The following is a 16,791-nucleotide window of genomic DNA, read 5'->3' on the forward strand; positions in this document are numbered from 1 at the left end:
AAGTGCACCTGGCCTAGGTACAGATCCACACTTCCAAGCTGGAACCAAGCTGGAATGAAGATGAGGAAATATCCAAGCCAGCACAGTATGGTTCAGGTTGGCCCGATAGTGTGACTCAGGCAAATAACATATCAGAGCCAGCATGGTACGGTTCAGGTCAGACTCGGGCACGATAGTGTGACAACGGTAATAGCGAGGCTGGCTAACCCCCATCATTCTGTCTCAGCTCCCAGTCGGTCCCTCTCAGTGGGGACATCTATAATTACCCTCCCACCTCCCTATACTAATTGGTCGATAAAAAACAAGGATGGCCCCTTCACCCAGCCTGAGCGTTGTGCATAAAATGGCAGCTGTGTGGATTATATGAGGCATGGTGGGACTTCTTCTCGCATGGTGGGTGCTATTAATCTCTGTCATTAGTCATACAGTGCACTTCACTTTGGTTTGTGTGAAAGACTAAACTTTTTCAGATCTCCACCTTTATAGTTTAAAATAAATTATTTTTATATTTGTGAAAATCTTAATTGAATAGATGCAGTAACACACAGCCTATAGGCCTAAACTTCCACTCACTCCTGATGAACCATCAATTCGTGCGGTGTAAATGTTACCGTAGGGCATTCAACTTTGGTTGCTGTGATTTTGTTTGCACACTAGAGAGCAACTCTGGTTTTTGGCCACAGTGTCACCTCTACTAATAAAGAAAATTACATTAAACGAGTTATTTCAAGACAGTGGTGACAGTGTATAATCATTACGTGCAATACAATCTGTATAAAATACTTACACATAGGTATTCTACATTTTTCGGTATTTTACTCGTGCTTTAAATTATTCGCTGAGAGGGCTCCGGTTGTGAATGGGTGCATTTGAAGCACCGCCTTTTCCGGTGACCAATAATAGACCAATGAGAAACGCGTATGCACAGTGATGGGACGTTACGTCAGCTGCCATCGTGTCGGGATTGGAATGTTACAGAGTAACAATCGAAACATTTGAGCATTTGGTAATTGGACACAAGAATCAAGGAATCCCGTTTTTATAAAAATGTCAATGTATTTGCAAAGTCACATGGTAACTGGAAATACTGTTTGAGGTCGTTGCGTCAATTTATTCGTTTAGGCATACGCCTATCTCCGAAGAGATTATTTTTGCGTATATGAGGTCTGTCGGGAGATTAAAACATAAGAGAAATGCAGGGATTCGTGAGGCTACAGTTGCACTGATGAACTGCTCTTGTTCTACGACGGTTTCCTCGTTCGTTCATTGAACCATGGAGTGAAATATCGCCGAATTATACTCCCGAGGCATCTGGATCTAAAAGCCGACCTCACCGAAGGCTTTAAACCACAGACAGCGTGTTAACAAATCTTAACCGTGGGATACATTTTCTGTGTTGGCCAAGGCAGGAAACCACATGAACCCCTGCCGCTACTCTACAGGGGAAAGAGTTGGTAAAACGCTTCGGGCATCTCTAACCGGGCGCAGTTTTACATTTGAATACAGACTGGCTGAATGAAGGAGAGAGAGGGAGAGAGGGGCAAAGGGAGTATATGAATGCTTTTACTTGGTCGAGGGGGAATTTTGTTGCCCAGAGACACTATATTGTGAAATGGACAAACTAGATAGAGAGAGAGAACGCATTTAAAATCGCCCACATGCGCTGGATCAATCGCTGGATTGGGGAACGGAATACGAAGAAGGGGGAAGACGCGAGTTTGAAATCTTTGCAGGCTGGAAGATGGCGGAGCGGTGTAGTTGGAGGTGGTGAGAGCCTAACTTCGGGACACTTCAATTTTATTTGTAAAAAAACTTGCCCCTATTCGTAGGACACATGCAGGCCAAAAAACGATATTTATTCCTGCTCTCTGCCGGTGCATGTCTAGTTCTACTGTTCTACTTTGGAGGGGTACAACTTCCAGCGTCGGGCAGAAATCGGCATGACCGTAGTCACAATGGATATCGCCCCGACCAGCCGTGGCCACACTTCTCTGACCCTTTACAACAGTTCCTACCTTGGGATCAACTGGACACTGAGGAGTACAACATTCACATATCACCGAGGCAGAAGAGGGACGTTAATACAAGCGTGTACAAGGGCAAAAGATGTCGCATGGATTCGTGCTTTGATTTCTCTGCATGTAAAAAGAACGATTTCAAAGTGTATGTCTACCCCCAGCAGAAGGGGGAGAAAATCTCAGAAAGTTACCAGAATATTTTATCGACCATTGAGGGATCCAGGTTCTACACCACTGACCCGGGACAAGCTTGTCTATTCATCCTGAGCTTGGACACCCTGGACCGGGACTCGCTCTCGCCACAGTACGTGCACAATCTCAAAACCAAGGTCCAGAACCTTCATCTCTGGAACAACGGCAGGAACCATCTCATATTTAACTTGTACTCTGGGACATGGCCGGACTACACGGAAGACCTAGGTTTCGACATAGGCCAGGCCATGTTGGCCAAGGCCAGCATCAGTACCGAGAATTTCAGGCCCAACTTTGACGTGTCCATCCCGCTGTTCTCCAAGGAGCACCCTAGGACCGGAGGGGACAGGGGGTACCTAAAGTACAACTCCATTCCACCTTTCAGGAAATACATGCTTGTGTTTAAGGGGAAACGATACCTTACAGGTATAGGGTCAGACACGAGGAATGCCTTATATCATGTCCATAATCAGGAGGACGTGGTGCTCCTCACCACCTGCAAACACGGCAAGGATTGGCAGAAACACAAGGACGCACGCTGCGACAAGGACAATGCAGAATATGACAAGTAAGTTATGACGTGTTGACAGATTAAAAAGGACTGTACATGAAAGCTGTTATAAATGTCTTATGTGGGTCATATTACCACTGTAAAAGAAAAGTGGTCACCTTTGTCCTTCTGTACCATTCCAAAACAGGCACCATCGCGCGCATCCTTGAGGTTCTCGGTTGCGCTCGGCCTGGTGTGTTTTGCGAGCAGATTGTGAACTCATATTTTATTGGCATACAATGCCATTGACTGCCGTTCTCGGGGACTGAAATGGCTTATATGGTTCTCTTACTGTTCTAGCGTGAACGGAAACCTCGCCAGCCAGTCAATTACCTTTCCGGTTTGAATAAATCACCCTCCACCAACTTCACTGATATTGCAGCCAAACGAGGATATGCACTGACACGTTTTATTTGCTCTATACTTTAAGGGAATAAAGCAATGTTCACTGTAAGAGTGGTGTGGGAGTGTGACCTTGCTATCACACTGCTATAAACTCCACATTATAATGAATAAGTACAACACTTATTAGGCCTAGACTTAACCGCCAAATCATGTTTAGTTGGAATAATTTTGTGAAATGCTGTTAATTCAATAAAGCCCAGCCCATATCAAGTAGGGCTACATCCACAATCATTTTCATCATAGTGTCCATATTAGGTTTGATAGTAGGCTAAGCTTGTGCTTTGCGTGTTATCACTGATTGTGGATACCACAACTGTCTTTGGTTGCAATGATGCCAGAGTAAGTCAAGTCACATTGTAACCATGGTAGTAAACTTTGTCATTGAAGTTTGCACTGAGCGTCACCGAGTCTACTTCTCCGAGAGTGAGACTGGTTTATTTTAGGCCGAGTTACCTCCTGATTGAATATCTCTCTAAATCCTCGGTAAACTTGGGATATGTGAACTCAACTTATACTTCTTGCCCGATGTTAGTTAAAATGTTTAGTGAAGGGACATATTGGCTCCCACAGTACTCTATTGAAGACTAAATATTTCCAGTTACTTGTAAAAGCAGGAGAGGGACCATGGCTAGCACTACATCCCAAATGGCACCCTATTCCCTATATAGTGCACTACTTTGTTTTGACCCGGACCAAAAGTATTGCTCAAAATGGGGAATGGGGTGCCATTTGGGGGACACTAGCTCTATGGGCTTAGTTTGGTCAAAGGGAAGTCTAACTTGAACAGAACTTTTCATTGACTGACTGAAACTCACTGAGACCAGAACACACTGCCCTATGACACAGCGCCAATTCCAAATATGCTGCAACACCATCCCCACAAGTAAGTGCTTGTCCATTTGTCATCCCTCTCCTCTCTATCTCCCCGTGCGATCTGCTCTTCTCCCAGAGAGATGTCTTTGGCTCGTGTCACCTGGAGAAATGTGTCATCCGCTATCTGGATTCCAGGCATCCCTCTCTCGACTGCTCACCTTTCCTTTGGCCCAGTTAGCACCGACATGGCTTGGCCCAGGTTAGCACCGGCATGGCTTGGCCCAGGTTAGCACCGACATGGCTTGGCCCAGGTTAGCACCGACATGGCTTGGCCCAGGTTAGCACCGGCATGGCTTGGCCCAGGTTAGCACCGGCATGGCTTGGCCCAGGTTAGCACCGGCATGGCTTGGCCCAGGTTAGCACCGGCATGGCTTGGCCCAGGTTAGCACCGGCATGGCTTGGCCCAGGTTAGCACCGGCATGGCTTGGCCCAGGGCACCCAGGTTAGCACCGGCATGGCTTGGCCCAGGTTAGCACCGGCATGGCTTGGCCCAGGTTAGCACCGGCATGGCTTGGCCCAGGTTAGCACCGGCATGGCTTGGCCCAGGTTAGCACCGGCATGGCTTGGCCCAGGTTAGCACCGGCATGGCTTGGCCCAGGTTAGCACCGACATGGCTTGGCCCAGGTTAGCACCGGCATGGCTTGGCCCAGGTTAGCACCGGCATGGCTTGGCCCAGGTTAGCACCGACATGGCTTGGCCCAGGTTAGCACCGGCATGGCTTGGCCCAGGTTAGCACCGACATGGCTTGGCCCAGGTTAGCACCGGCATGGCTTGGCCCAGGTTAGCACCGGCATGGCTTGGCCTGGGCCAGTGCGTACTCTATGCGCTGCGTTCACAGCCAGGGAGTCTCTCATAGTCAGAAACGATGGTGAGAATGCTGGAATGCACACACGTGTTGGAACAGCTGTTTGGGGTAATGAGGGAATGGTGCCAAGGTGAAAACACTGCAGCATACCTGGATGCATTTCACTGCACTTTGGCTTCGTGATGGCAACAGTATAAACTGCGACCCTCTCCTTGGTCCTGTGGGGCTCAGTTTCTAAGAGCGTGGTGCTAGCAACGCCGGGGTTGTGGGTTCGATTCCCCTATGGGGTCACGCATACTAAAATGTAGCCTATGCACTCATTAGGATTTAAGTCACTCTGGATAAAAGCGCCTGGTAAATGGCATATTTTATTTATATATATTCTCAATTCTGTCCATGGAACTGTTTCCACATGGTGCCCCCCCCCGCCCCCCTTTCCCATCATGACCTTTCCGCCTCTAAGAGGAATGTGGCAGGAGCAGCGGATATTGGAAGGCTGTTAAACACAGGCAGTGCCTGGTAGCCCTGGACACTAAAGCTTAGACACACACACACGCGCGCACAATTAATTTTCTGAGAGTTGCAATCACTTCCATTCTGAATCACTGGTTCCACTTCCATCCATGGGCAAGCATCAATAATAGATTGATTCATTGATCCATTATTCAATGAGCTTTATGAGCTGCTGACTATAGAGTCTGGGACAGTCAGTGGGGGGGGAGAAACTATTCAATGACAAATTACAAGGCATTCAATACTTTGGTTCATCACAATCCTATCTGCTGCCCATGTGTTTATGTGCTGTTAGTTATAGCATGCCATGGGCTATATCCGAGGACTCTATCATAAACTAGTTCATCTTTTCCAACTTTCCAAACCGTCTCCTCTCTGTGTGTTTTGGCGACGTCTGTGTATTGCTTGTTTGCTCCTCCTCCATGAGTTACCCAGCAGACGGCTGGATCAGGGACCCCCCCCACCCCATTTAATAGTTAACCAGGTCTGTCGGCCAGTATTGACTTTGTACTTTAGCCTCTTCACTACAGGCCGCCACTTCTCAAGGTCACTCCAGGGACTCCTCCACTCAGTTGAATGGGGAGTCTGTGTGTATGTGGGATTGCACTGTACGTTGTAAGAGTCGGCCAGTGTGTGTGTATTCACATTTTTTTTTTTGGGGTGGGGGTTAGATTGTAGCTTCCATCAATTCCAACCCCCCATATATTTTTGGGTGAATATGTATATTGTTTTTATTCTTATATATTTTCCTTATTTCCCCCTAAAGCTTCCACCAATTGGAGTAAATGCCCAGTATACATAGAATATACATTTTTACAGACACAGTACATCCCATCTTTGAACACCATCCTATTCCTATTTGCCTTATTTTTCCACTGTGCTGTGAGGTTTCGCACAAATTATGAACCTTTCTATTGTCATACTGAACAAAAATAAACGCAACAATTTCAAAGATTTGACTAAGTTACAGTTCATATGAGGAAATCGGTCAAATGAAATAAATGAATCTCGTCACAGTATCTGTGTGCATTCAAGTTGCCATTGATAAAATGCAATTGTGTCTGTAGCTTATGCCTACCCATACCATAACCCCAACGCCACCATGAGGCACTCTGTTCACAACGTTGACATCAGCCAACCGCTCGCCCACACGACGCCATACACGTGGTCTGTGGTATGAGGCCGATTTGGAAATTCACTAAAATGATGCTGAAGGCGACTTATTATCTGGCAACCGCTCTGGTGGACATTCCTGCGGTCAGCGTGCAAATTGCATGCTCCCTCAACTTCAGACATCTGTGGGATTGTGTTCTGACAAAATTGCACATTTTAGAGTGGCCTTTTATTGTCCCCAACAATAATGATTGTAATGATCATGCGGTTTAATCAGCTTCTTGATATGCCACACCTGTCAGGTGGATGGATTATCTTGGCAAAGAAGAATTGCTTACTAACATGGATGTAAACGAATCTGTGCACATTTTTTGAACAAAATCTGATTTTTGGTCTTTGATGCAGGGCCGAGAAAACAAGTGCACGCATGCATATATATATATATATATATATATATATATATGAGATCATGTGACACTTAGATTGCACACAGGCATACTTTATTTAACTAATTATGTGACTTCTGAAGGTAATTGTTTGCACCAGATTTGATTTAGGGGCTTCACAGCAAAGGGGTGAATACATATGCACGCACCACTTTTCCGTTTAGAATTTTTTGAAACAAGTAATTTTTTTGCACTTCACCAATTTGGCACATTTTGTATGTCCATTACATGAAATCCAGATAAAAATCCATTTAAATTACAGGTTTTAATGCAACAAAATAGGAAAAATGCAAAGGGGGATGAATACTTTTGCAAGGCACTGTAGGCTTGAGGTGGCTTCCTTGATCACGCAGGTTGCCAGCCTACGTAATTAATGGGGGAAAACGCAGAGTGGAATGTTTACCTTTTCTACGCCAATGGCTAGCCGGCGTTCGTGCATATTGGATGCATCTCCGTCTTGTCGTTTGCATTATTCGACTGTCCGGAGTTTGTTCGCCAGGGGAGCCTTCTCCGGCCCCTCCTCTGATAGCGGAGTCGAAGGAGCACAGCAACAGTAGCATGGCAATCAACGATTGTCGCATGTCATGAGCCGTGAGAGGCAGAGAGAGGATACAAACAACAAATAGTTTTGCCGCCCTGGAGCCTGATCTTCCTGCACCTTCTCCGGGGGTAACTGTGTCTGCAGCTGCTGTGCCTACTCCTTCCCCTTCGTTTTCAAAGTCGACACCGGCAAACTTCCGTCCCTGCTCTGGATCGAGCGGTGCTTCTCAATCTGTCGGAGGCCTGCACCATCCTGTGAAGCGTGGGAGTAGGCGGATTTCCTCGTCCTTCTCGCCAGCTGTGATTTTGGGCAGCTCCATGGTAAGAAATGTGACTGTTCCTGGTGCTAAAACAATGGACCATCCTGGAGCTTGAGTAAATGACCTTACTTAGCTGCACCCGAATGTACTATGCCAGGACATGGACATCGATTCTATCGTAGTCAATGTGGGCTTTAATGACGTTACGGGCAGCTCTGAACAGTTAACTGGATTTCAAAGAGCTGATTGACTCTGCTAAACACTAATAAAATACCATATCTGGCCCAGTGTCCTCTTAATCGTGGCATTGAACACTTTATCATGATTCTTTGTCTTCACAACTGGCTACATGATTATTGCAGTGGGTGTAACTTTTTGTTGACAATTTTGATACCTTTTGGAAACGACATGTTTTATAAAGAGGATGTGATCCACCCAAATCGTTTGTGTTTCTGGATCCTTTCACTGGATTATAAGGCTGCGTTGAGACAATGACTTATCAATGACCCAAGCCCAGCTCAGTTAATCCCTACCATTTCTGCCGTTGAGTCATCATCATGCTTTAGCAAATGTACATTATACCAGTGGCATTGGTAGACACAATGTAAGTAACCTAATTTATGTCCCACTAACTGCCCTGAATACCTCTGCTGAGCCTACAGTTATTGTATGCAGCAATCATGTCCCTATGAACCAGATTTATGCTGTTAGCACTGAAGCGGTGTGACCTAATAGGAACTCCTCTGTGTTCAGCTCACCCTGCACTAACATAAATAATATGAGAATATCTACTTCTGCTAAGCTTTCCAGTAAAGCAATGAAAACAATCAATCCCAGAAAAGTGCTCAAAATAGCCCACGTTAACATAAGAGCTTAAGAAACAAGGTTCATGAAATAACTTTCTAGTAATAGATGGCATTCATATTCTGACTTGCTGAAACTCACTTAAGACAATACCTTTTGATGTAGTGGTAGCAATATAAGGTTTTAACATTTACAGAAATGCCAGTGGTGGAGGTGTTGCTGTTTATATTCAGAACCACATTCCTGTAAAGCTTCGAGTATCTCATGTTAAATACTGTTGAAGTAAAATGACTACGGTCCATCTGCCTCACCTAAAGCCCATTCTTGTGGGAAGCTGCTATAGACTACTAAGTGCTAACAGTCAGTATCTGGATAACGTGTGAAATGCTTGATAATTTATGCGATCGCAACAGATCTCACATGCGCTGCATACAACCGGTACAGCCGAATACAACCTTCCAGTGAAATGCTTACTTACGAGCCCTTTACCAACAATGCGGTTTTAAGAAAAATACCCAGCAGAAAATAAATAAAAGTATCAATTAATTAAAGAGCAGCAGTAAAATAACAATATCGAGGCTATATACAAGGTGTACGTACTGGTGCTGGGGCACCGGTTAAATCAAATCAAAGTTTATTTGTCACGTGGGCCGAATACAGTGAAATGCTTACTTACAGGCTCTAACAACCCGTGCAAAAAAAGGTGTGAGGTGAACAATAAAACAACAGTAAAAAGACAGGCTATATACAGTAGCGAGGCTTTGAAAGTAGCGAGGCTACATACAGGCATCGGTAAGTCGTGCTGATTGAGGTAGTATGTAGATATGGTTAAAGTGACTATGCATATATGATGAACAGAGAGTAGCAGTAGCGGAATTGAGTCGAGTTAATATATGCATGTGGGTAGAGTTATGCATAGCTAATAATAGAGTAGCAGCAATGTAAAAGAGGTTGGGGGGACAATGCAAATAGTCTGGCTAGCCATTTGATTAGCTGTTCAGTAGTCTTATGGCTTGGGGGTAGAAGCTGTTTAGAAGCCTCTTGGACCTATAATTGGTGCTCCGGTACCACTTGCCGTGCGGTAGCGGAGAGAACAGTCTATGACTAAGGTGGCTGGTATCTTTGCCAATCTTTGCCTCTGTAGTGCCTTGCGGTCGGAGGCCGGGCCGTTGCCGTACCAGGCAGTGATGCAACCATGCTCTCGATGGTGCAGCTGTAGAACCTTTTGAGGATCTGAGGACCCATGCAAAATCTTTTCAGTCTCCTGAGGGGGAATAGGCTTTGTTGTGCCCTCTTCACAACTGGTTGGTGATGTAGACGCCAAGGAACTTGAAGCTCTCAACCTGCTCCACTACAGCCCCGTCGATGAGAATGAGGGCGTTCTCGGTCCTCCATTTCCTGTAGTCCAAAATCAACAGCATAGGAATGAAATCATGAACATGTATTGATCACTAATGATTACTAATGCTGCAGAAATGTGCTTGAAAGCAGTATCCATTGGATGTAGTGATTGCAATATAGTAGCCATATCTAGGAAAACCTAAGTTCCAAAGGCTGGGCCTAATATAGTATATAAGAGGTCATACAATACGTTTTGTAGTGACTCCTATGTTGATGTAAAGAATATTTGTTGGTCCGTGGTGTGTAATGAGGAGCAACCAGACACTGCACTTGACACTTATGAAATTGCTTATCCCAGCTACTAACAAGCATGCACCCATTGAGAAAATGACTGTAAAAACTGTTAAATCCTCGTGGATTGATGAGGAATTTAAGAATTGTATGGTTGAGAGGGATGAGGCAAAAGGAATGGCAAATAAGTCTAGCTGAACAACCTGGCAAAAGTACTGCAAATTGAAAAATCATGCGCCTAAACTGAATAAAAAGAAAAAACTACACTATGAAACAAAGATAAATGACATAAAGATTGATAGTAAAAAGCTTTGGAGCACCTTTTTAATGAAATTTTGGGAAAAGGCAAACTCCGCTCTATCATTCATTGAATCAGATGGCTCTTTCATCACAACCAACTGATATTGCCTACTTTTAATGATTTTTTTTTCATTGGCAAGATTAGCAAACTTTCATTGGCAAGATTAGAAACAAAAGCTGACATTACACATTGTCTATCAACAATGACAAGCTACCGGGGTCTGACAGCTTGGATAGAAAATTTTACTGAGGATAATAGCGGATGATATTGCCCACTCCTATTTGTCATATCTTTAATTTCAGCCTACTAGAAAGTGTGTGCCCTCGGGCCTGGAGGGAAGCAAAAGTCATTCCGCTACCTAAGAATAGTAAAGCCCCCTTGGTCGGCTATTTGAGCCAGTAAATCAGCCTGTAAAGCCAGTGTGTCTATGTATGCGGATGACTCAACACTATACACCTCAGCTACTACAGTGACTGAAATGACTGCAACACTTAACAAAGAGCTGCAGTTTGTTTCAGAATGGGTGGCAAGGAATAAGTTAGTCCCTAAATATTTCAAACTAAAGGCATTGTATTTGGGACAAATCATTCACTAAACCCTAAATCTTGTAATAAATAATGTGGAAATTGAGCACGTTGAGGTGACTAAATTGCTTGGAGTAACCCTGGATTGTGAACTGCCATGGTCAAAACATATTGGTACAACAGTAGCTAAGATGGTGAGAAGTCTGTCCATAATAAAGCGCTACTCTGCCTTCCTGACACCACTATCAACAAAGCAGGTCCTACAGGCTCTAGTTTTGTTGCACCTTGACTACTGTTCAGTCGTGTGGTCAGGTGCCACAAAGAGGGACTTGCGATTGGCTCAGAACAGGGCAGCACGGCTGACCCTTGGATGTCCACAGAGAGAGTAAATGTTAATATGCATGTCAATCTCTCCTGGCTCAAAGTGGAGGAGAGATTGACTTCGTCACTACTTGCGTTTGTGAGAGGTATTGACATGTCGACAGCACCGATCTGTCTGTTTTTAAACGACTAGCACACAGCTCAGACACCCATGCATACCCCACAAGACATGTCACCAGAGGTCTGTTTAAACTACTAGCACACAGCTCAGACACCCATGCATACCCCACAAGACATGCCACCAGAGGTCTGTTTAAACTACTAGCACACAGCTCAGACACCCATGCATACCCCACAAGACATGCCACCAGAGGTCTGTTTAAACTACTAGCACACAGCTCAGACACCCATGCATACCCCACAAGACATGTCACCAGAGGTCTGTTTAAACCACTAGCACACAGCTCAGACACCCATGAATACCCCACAAGACATGTCACCAGAGGTCTGTTTAAACTACTAGCACACAGCTCAGACACCCATGCATACCCCACAAGACATGTCACCAGAGGTCTGTTTAAACTACTAGCACACAGCTCAGACACCCATGCATACCCCACAAGACATGCCACCAGAGGTCTGTTTAAACTACTAGCACACAGCTCAGACACCCATGCATACCCCACAAGACATGTCACCAGAGGTCTGTTTAAACTACTAGCACACAGCTCAGACACCCATGCATACCCCACAAGACATGTCACCAGAGGTCTGTTTAAACTACTAGCACACAGCTCAGACACCCATGCATACCCCACAAGACATGTCACCAGAGGTCTGTTTAAACTACTAGCACACAGCTCAGACACCCATCCATACCCCACAAGACATGTCACCAGAGGTCTGTTTAAACTACTAGCACACAGCTCAGACACCCATCCATACCCCACAAGACATGTCACCAGAGGTCTGTTTAAACTACTAGCACACAGCTCAGACACCCATCCATACCCCACAAGACATGTCACCAGAGGTCTGTTTAAACTACTAGCACACAGCTCAGACACCCATCCATACCCCACAAGACATGTCACCAGAGGTCTGTTTAAACTACTAGCACACAGCTCAGACACCCATCCATACCCCACAAGACATGTCACCAGAGGTCTGTTTAAACTACTAGCACACAGCTCAGACACCCATCCATACCCCACAAGACATGTCACCAGAGGTCTGTTTAAACTACTAGCACACAGCTCAGACACCCATCCATACCCCACAAGACATGTCACCAGAGGTCTGTTTAAACGACTAGCACACAGCTCAGACACCCATCCATACCCCACAAGACATGTCACCAGAGGTCTGTTTAAACTACTAGCACACAGCTCAGACACCCATGCATACCCCACAAGACATGCCACCAGAGGTCTGTTTAAACTACTAGCACACAGCTCAGACACCCATCCATACCCCACAAGACATGCCACCAGAGGTCTGTTCACAGTCCCCAAGTCCAGAACAGACTATGGGAGGCGCACAGTACTACATAGAGCCATGACTACATGGAACTCTATTCCACATCAGGTTACTGATGCAAGCAGTAGAATAAAATAAAAAAATATATGAAATACATTTTATGGAACAGCGGGGACAGTGATGTAACACAAACAGGAACAGGCACATGCATACACAGACATAACATACGCACTATACACACACACGTACACATGGATTTTGTGTTGTAGATATGTGGTAGTGGAGTAGGGGCCTGAGGGTACACTTTTTGAATGTAATGTTTTTTTAAATTGTATAACTGCCTTAATTTTGCCGAACACCAGGATAAGTAGCTGCTGTCTATGACTTTGCAAAGCCCGAGGCTGCAATACCGGGCCGCTGGATAGGAGAAATGGTGCATTTTCATAACTGACATCCGCATGAATGATATGGAAACACAGAAATGCCATATTTTCCTTTCCTCCTTCATGATGTGGAGCTTGGCATTTTGTTGACACAGTGGCAAAGATTGACTAGAAACCCGGTAAAGCAAAGACCACATCCCTGTCTTGTGTTAAAATAGCATTATGAGTTCCATTTTCGGAAATGTCAATGGCGATTTATTCCCTGGGCAGATAGTGGGTCGTCGTTTTGTTTTCTCTAGTCATATTAATACGTCATGAATATTTCATCGTCCTCTCACTTAAATAAAGCGCTGGGCCATGATCGCGCCAAAATATGCGAATGATCTGTAGGAAATTATCGTGGAATGCTTGTTTGCCTCTATTAGTGTGGTTTGATTGTTTCTGGGGAAGATGTAGTCTAGCCTACACTGGCATGGTTGTTTTTATCTTCTGTCAATCTCGCCTCTTTCTCGCTGCGTTTATGTACCTTTTTTTATTTTAAGTCCGTGGAATTGTGTTCTAGTTATTCGCACCTCATGCAGAGTGCTTGTCTTGTCGGATGCTCGTGAGACAGCTGTGACCTTCTGAGACGAGGAGACATGGTGTAGCATTGGTGATCTTTCTGATTGTGAGAGCAACATGGCCTTCTCTTCCTTCCTAGCAGTCGCAGATGTCGAGGTTGCGGTCATAATGCTTGGTGCTTGCTTCAGTTTCAGTGTGGCGCTTGCTCCTGATCATGCTGATAGGTCTGTGTTTTTAGCTATCTCCTGTTGGGGGTGGGGTGTGTGCACCAGCGAGAGGATGGGTCATTGACATGTGTGTGTGTGTGCCTGGCTGAGTGATGAAGGTGAGGCTGCTCTTAGTGACCCACAGTCACCAGAGGGATGCCATGATGACGTGGCTGCTGGCTGGTCTGTGGTAGCTGAGAGACCAAGCTGGACGAGACTGACCGACCTGAGGCTTTACTAGCTCAGTCCTAGTACAGCCATCTCCGCTTGGCTAGTGGTGGAGAGGGATTGATCAATTGGGAGTGTTTCACCCAGAATGAAAAATTGATTGCTGCAAGGTGAAAAAACGAAAGTATTTTCATCCTGGACTGTCATGGAATGCTTGAGGCATGAATGAGTAAGTGGGAAGGGTACAGTTGGTAAAAGCCTCTCGCTCTCTCTCTTGCTCTCTCGCTCTCTCTCTCTCGCTGTCTCGCTCACTGTCTCTCTCTCTCGCTCTCTCTCTCTCTCTCTCTCTCTCTCGCTGTCTCGCTCACTGTCTCTCTCTCTCGCTCTCTCTCTCTCTCTCTCTCTCTCTCTCTCTCTCTCTCTCTCTCGCTCACTGTCTCTCTCGCTCTTAAAGTGATGAGTTAGGCAGGTAAGTTCACATGCTCAGTTTAGAAGGTACTACGGAAGCAAGTGAGACAGCTGGTTGGCTCTTTGAAGTCAATTGAGTGAGACGGGTAGCTGACTGGTTCCATGTAAAAAATGAATGAGACAGGCGTGTGATTGGTTGCCCATTACAATTTTGCTCGGAGGCAGTAGGAAGACATTGCATCTACATTATGGAAGCAGAATCTTTTTTTTTGTTTTGTTCTGACATCTGTCTCGTTTAGTGGATAAAAGCCTTACGTCTTGGTATTCTCTACTATGTGGCACGGACTATTTACTTTTAATTCTCATTCTTCTGGGGTCATATTTTCCTCAAATCTTTCACCACCTCGGGCTGTTAATCTCAGTTTGTAGCCTACATAGCCAACATTCTAAAACACAGCCCACTCTTTTTGTTTGTTTCTCTGGGTGTCTGTTGACTGTAATTGCTTGGAATTAGATTTAGCTTACTTTACGAATCCATTCACAACTGATGAAGCCTGTGGGTCATCGGTGTAATTTTTTTCCCATAAGGCACTTCCTGTAATCTGTTGTTTTATTGTCTTCTGGGGAGCTCCCACTGTTAGGCTGCTCAAAGTAGCCCAGTTGGCACAGGCTTTACGGTCGCTGTGAATATGCTGTGGTTGCATGCTTGTTATCCTGTTCCCGCCTCCAGACAATATTTTGTTGATACGGATTAAATGGAGATTTTGTGTCACTGGTCTACATAATACTACCCCATAATGTCAAAGTGGAATTATGTTTTTTGCAATTTTTTACAATACCCCACAATGACAACGCAAATGACAAAGTTCAATCTTGGTTTCATCAGACCAGAGAATGTTGTTTCTCATGGTCTGAGAGTCTTTTAGATGCCTTTTGGCAAACTCCAAGGGGGCTGTCATGTGCCTTTTACTAAGGCGTGGCTTCCAACTGGCCACTACCATAAAGGCCTGATTGGTGGAGTGATGCAGAGATGGTTGTCCTTCTGGAAGTTTCTCCCATCTCCACAGAGGAACTAGAGCTCTGTCAGAGGGACCATCAGGTTCCTGGTCACCTCCCTGATCAAGCCCCTTCTCCCCGAATGCTCAGTTTGGTCGGGCGGCCAGCTCTAGGAAGAGTCTTGGTGGTTCCAAACTTCTTCCATTTAAGAAGGATGGAGTCCACTGTGTTCTTGGGGACCTTCAATGCTGCATAATGTTTGGTACCCTTCCTCAGATCTGTGCCTCAACACAATCATGTCTCGGAGCTCTACGGAGAGTTCCTTCAACCTCATGGCTTGGTTTTTGCTCTGACATGCACTGTCAACTGTTGGAACTTTTATGTAGGCAGGTGTGTGCCTTTCCAAATCAAGTTCAATCAATTGAATTTACCACAGGTGGACTCCAAGTTGTAGAAACATCTCAAGGATGATCAATGGAAACAGGATGCACCTGAGCTCAATTTCGAGTCTCATAGCAAAGGGTCTAAATACTTAAGTAAGATATTCCTGTTTTTTATTTTTAATAACTTTACAAAAATGTCTCAACTGTTTTGCTTTGTCGATTATGGGGAATTGTGGCCAATGGTGACTTTAAAACAGAATTTAATGCCTGTGATGGGAGCGAACTAAGAATGGTCAACAACTCCAACACACATCGCTGAGTACCACTCTTCATATTATCAGGCATGGTGGTGGCTGCATCATGTTATGGGTATGCTTGTCATCGGCAAGGACTAGGGAGTTTATGAAAAGAGCTAAGCACAGGGAAAGTCCTAGAGTGAAACCTGGTTCAGGCTGCTTTCCAACAGACACTGGGAGACAAATTCACCTTTCAGCAGGAGACTAACCTAAAACACAAGGCCAAATATACACTGGAGTTAGTTACCAAGACAACATGTTCCTGAGTGGCCCAGTTACAGTTTTGACTTAAATCAGCTTGAAAATCTATGGTGAGTCTTAAATGGCTGTCTAGCAATGATCAACAACCAACTCGACAGAGGTTGAAGAATTTTAAAACGGTGATTCTAAAGGTGATTCTATCATATCTTGACTCAGGGGTGTGAATACTTATTATGAGGTATTGTGTGTAGATTGGTGAGAGATCTATTTAATCCATTTAGAAATCGGGTTGTAACACAACAATTGTGTTTTATAAGTCGAAGGGTAAGAATACTTTCTGAAGGCACTGTACGTGGACTCAATGGCTCTACCGAGTTCTGTGCAGAACCCTAAATGTAACACAAAAATTGCTT

At 44.9% G+C, this 16,791-nt stretch overlaps 1 protein-coding gene across 1 annotated transcript in view; it reads left to right on the forward strand.

The window, feature by feature from the left end:
- The first annotated feature begins 948 nt into the window (after positions 1-948).
- The window catches only part of LOC112264892 (exostosin-1b), a 129,391-nt gene continuing 113,548 nt past the window's right edge, over positions 949-16,791 (forward strand). Inside the window, exon 1 of the mRNA XM_042295722.1 lies at positions 949-2,778. Within this exon, the coding sequence (XP_042151656.1) occupies positions 1,835-2,778 (944 nt within the window). The 5' untranslated portion in view covers positions 949-1,834. The remainder of the gene's footprint in view (positions 2,779-16,791) is intronic.

Source organism: Oncorhynchus tshawytscha, linkage group LG13 (genome assembly GCF_018296145.1).
Source record: "Oncorhynchus tshawytscha isolate Ot180627B linkage group LG13, Otsh_v2.0, whole genome shotgun sequence".
In the NCBI taxonomy this organism is placed as follows: domain Eukaryota; kingdom Metazoa; phylum Chordata; class Actinopteri; order Salmoniformes; family Salmonidae; genus Oncorhynchus; species Oncorhynchus tshawytscha.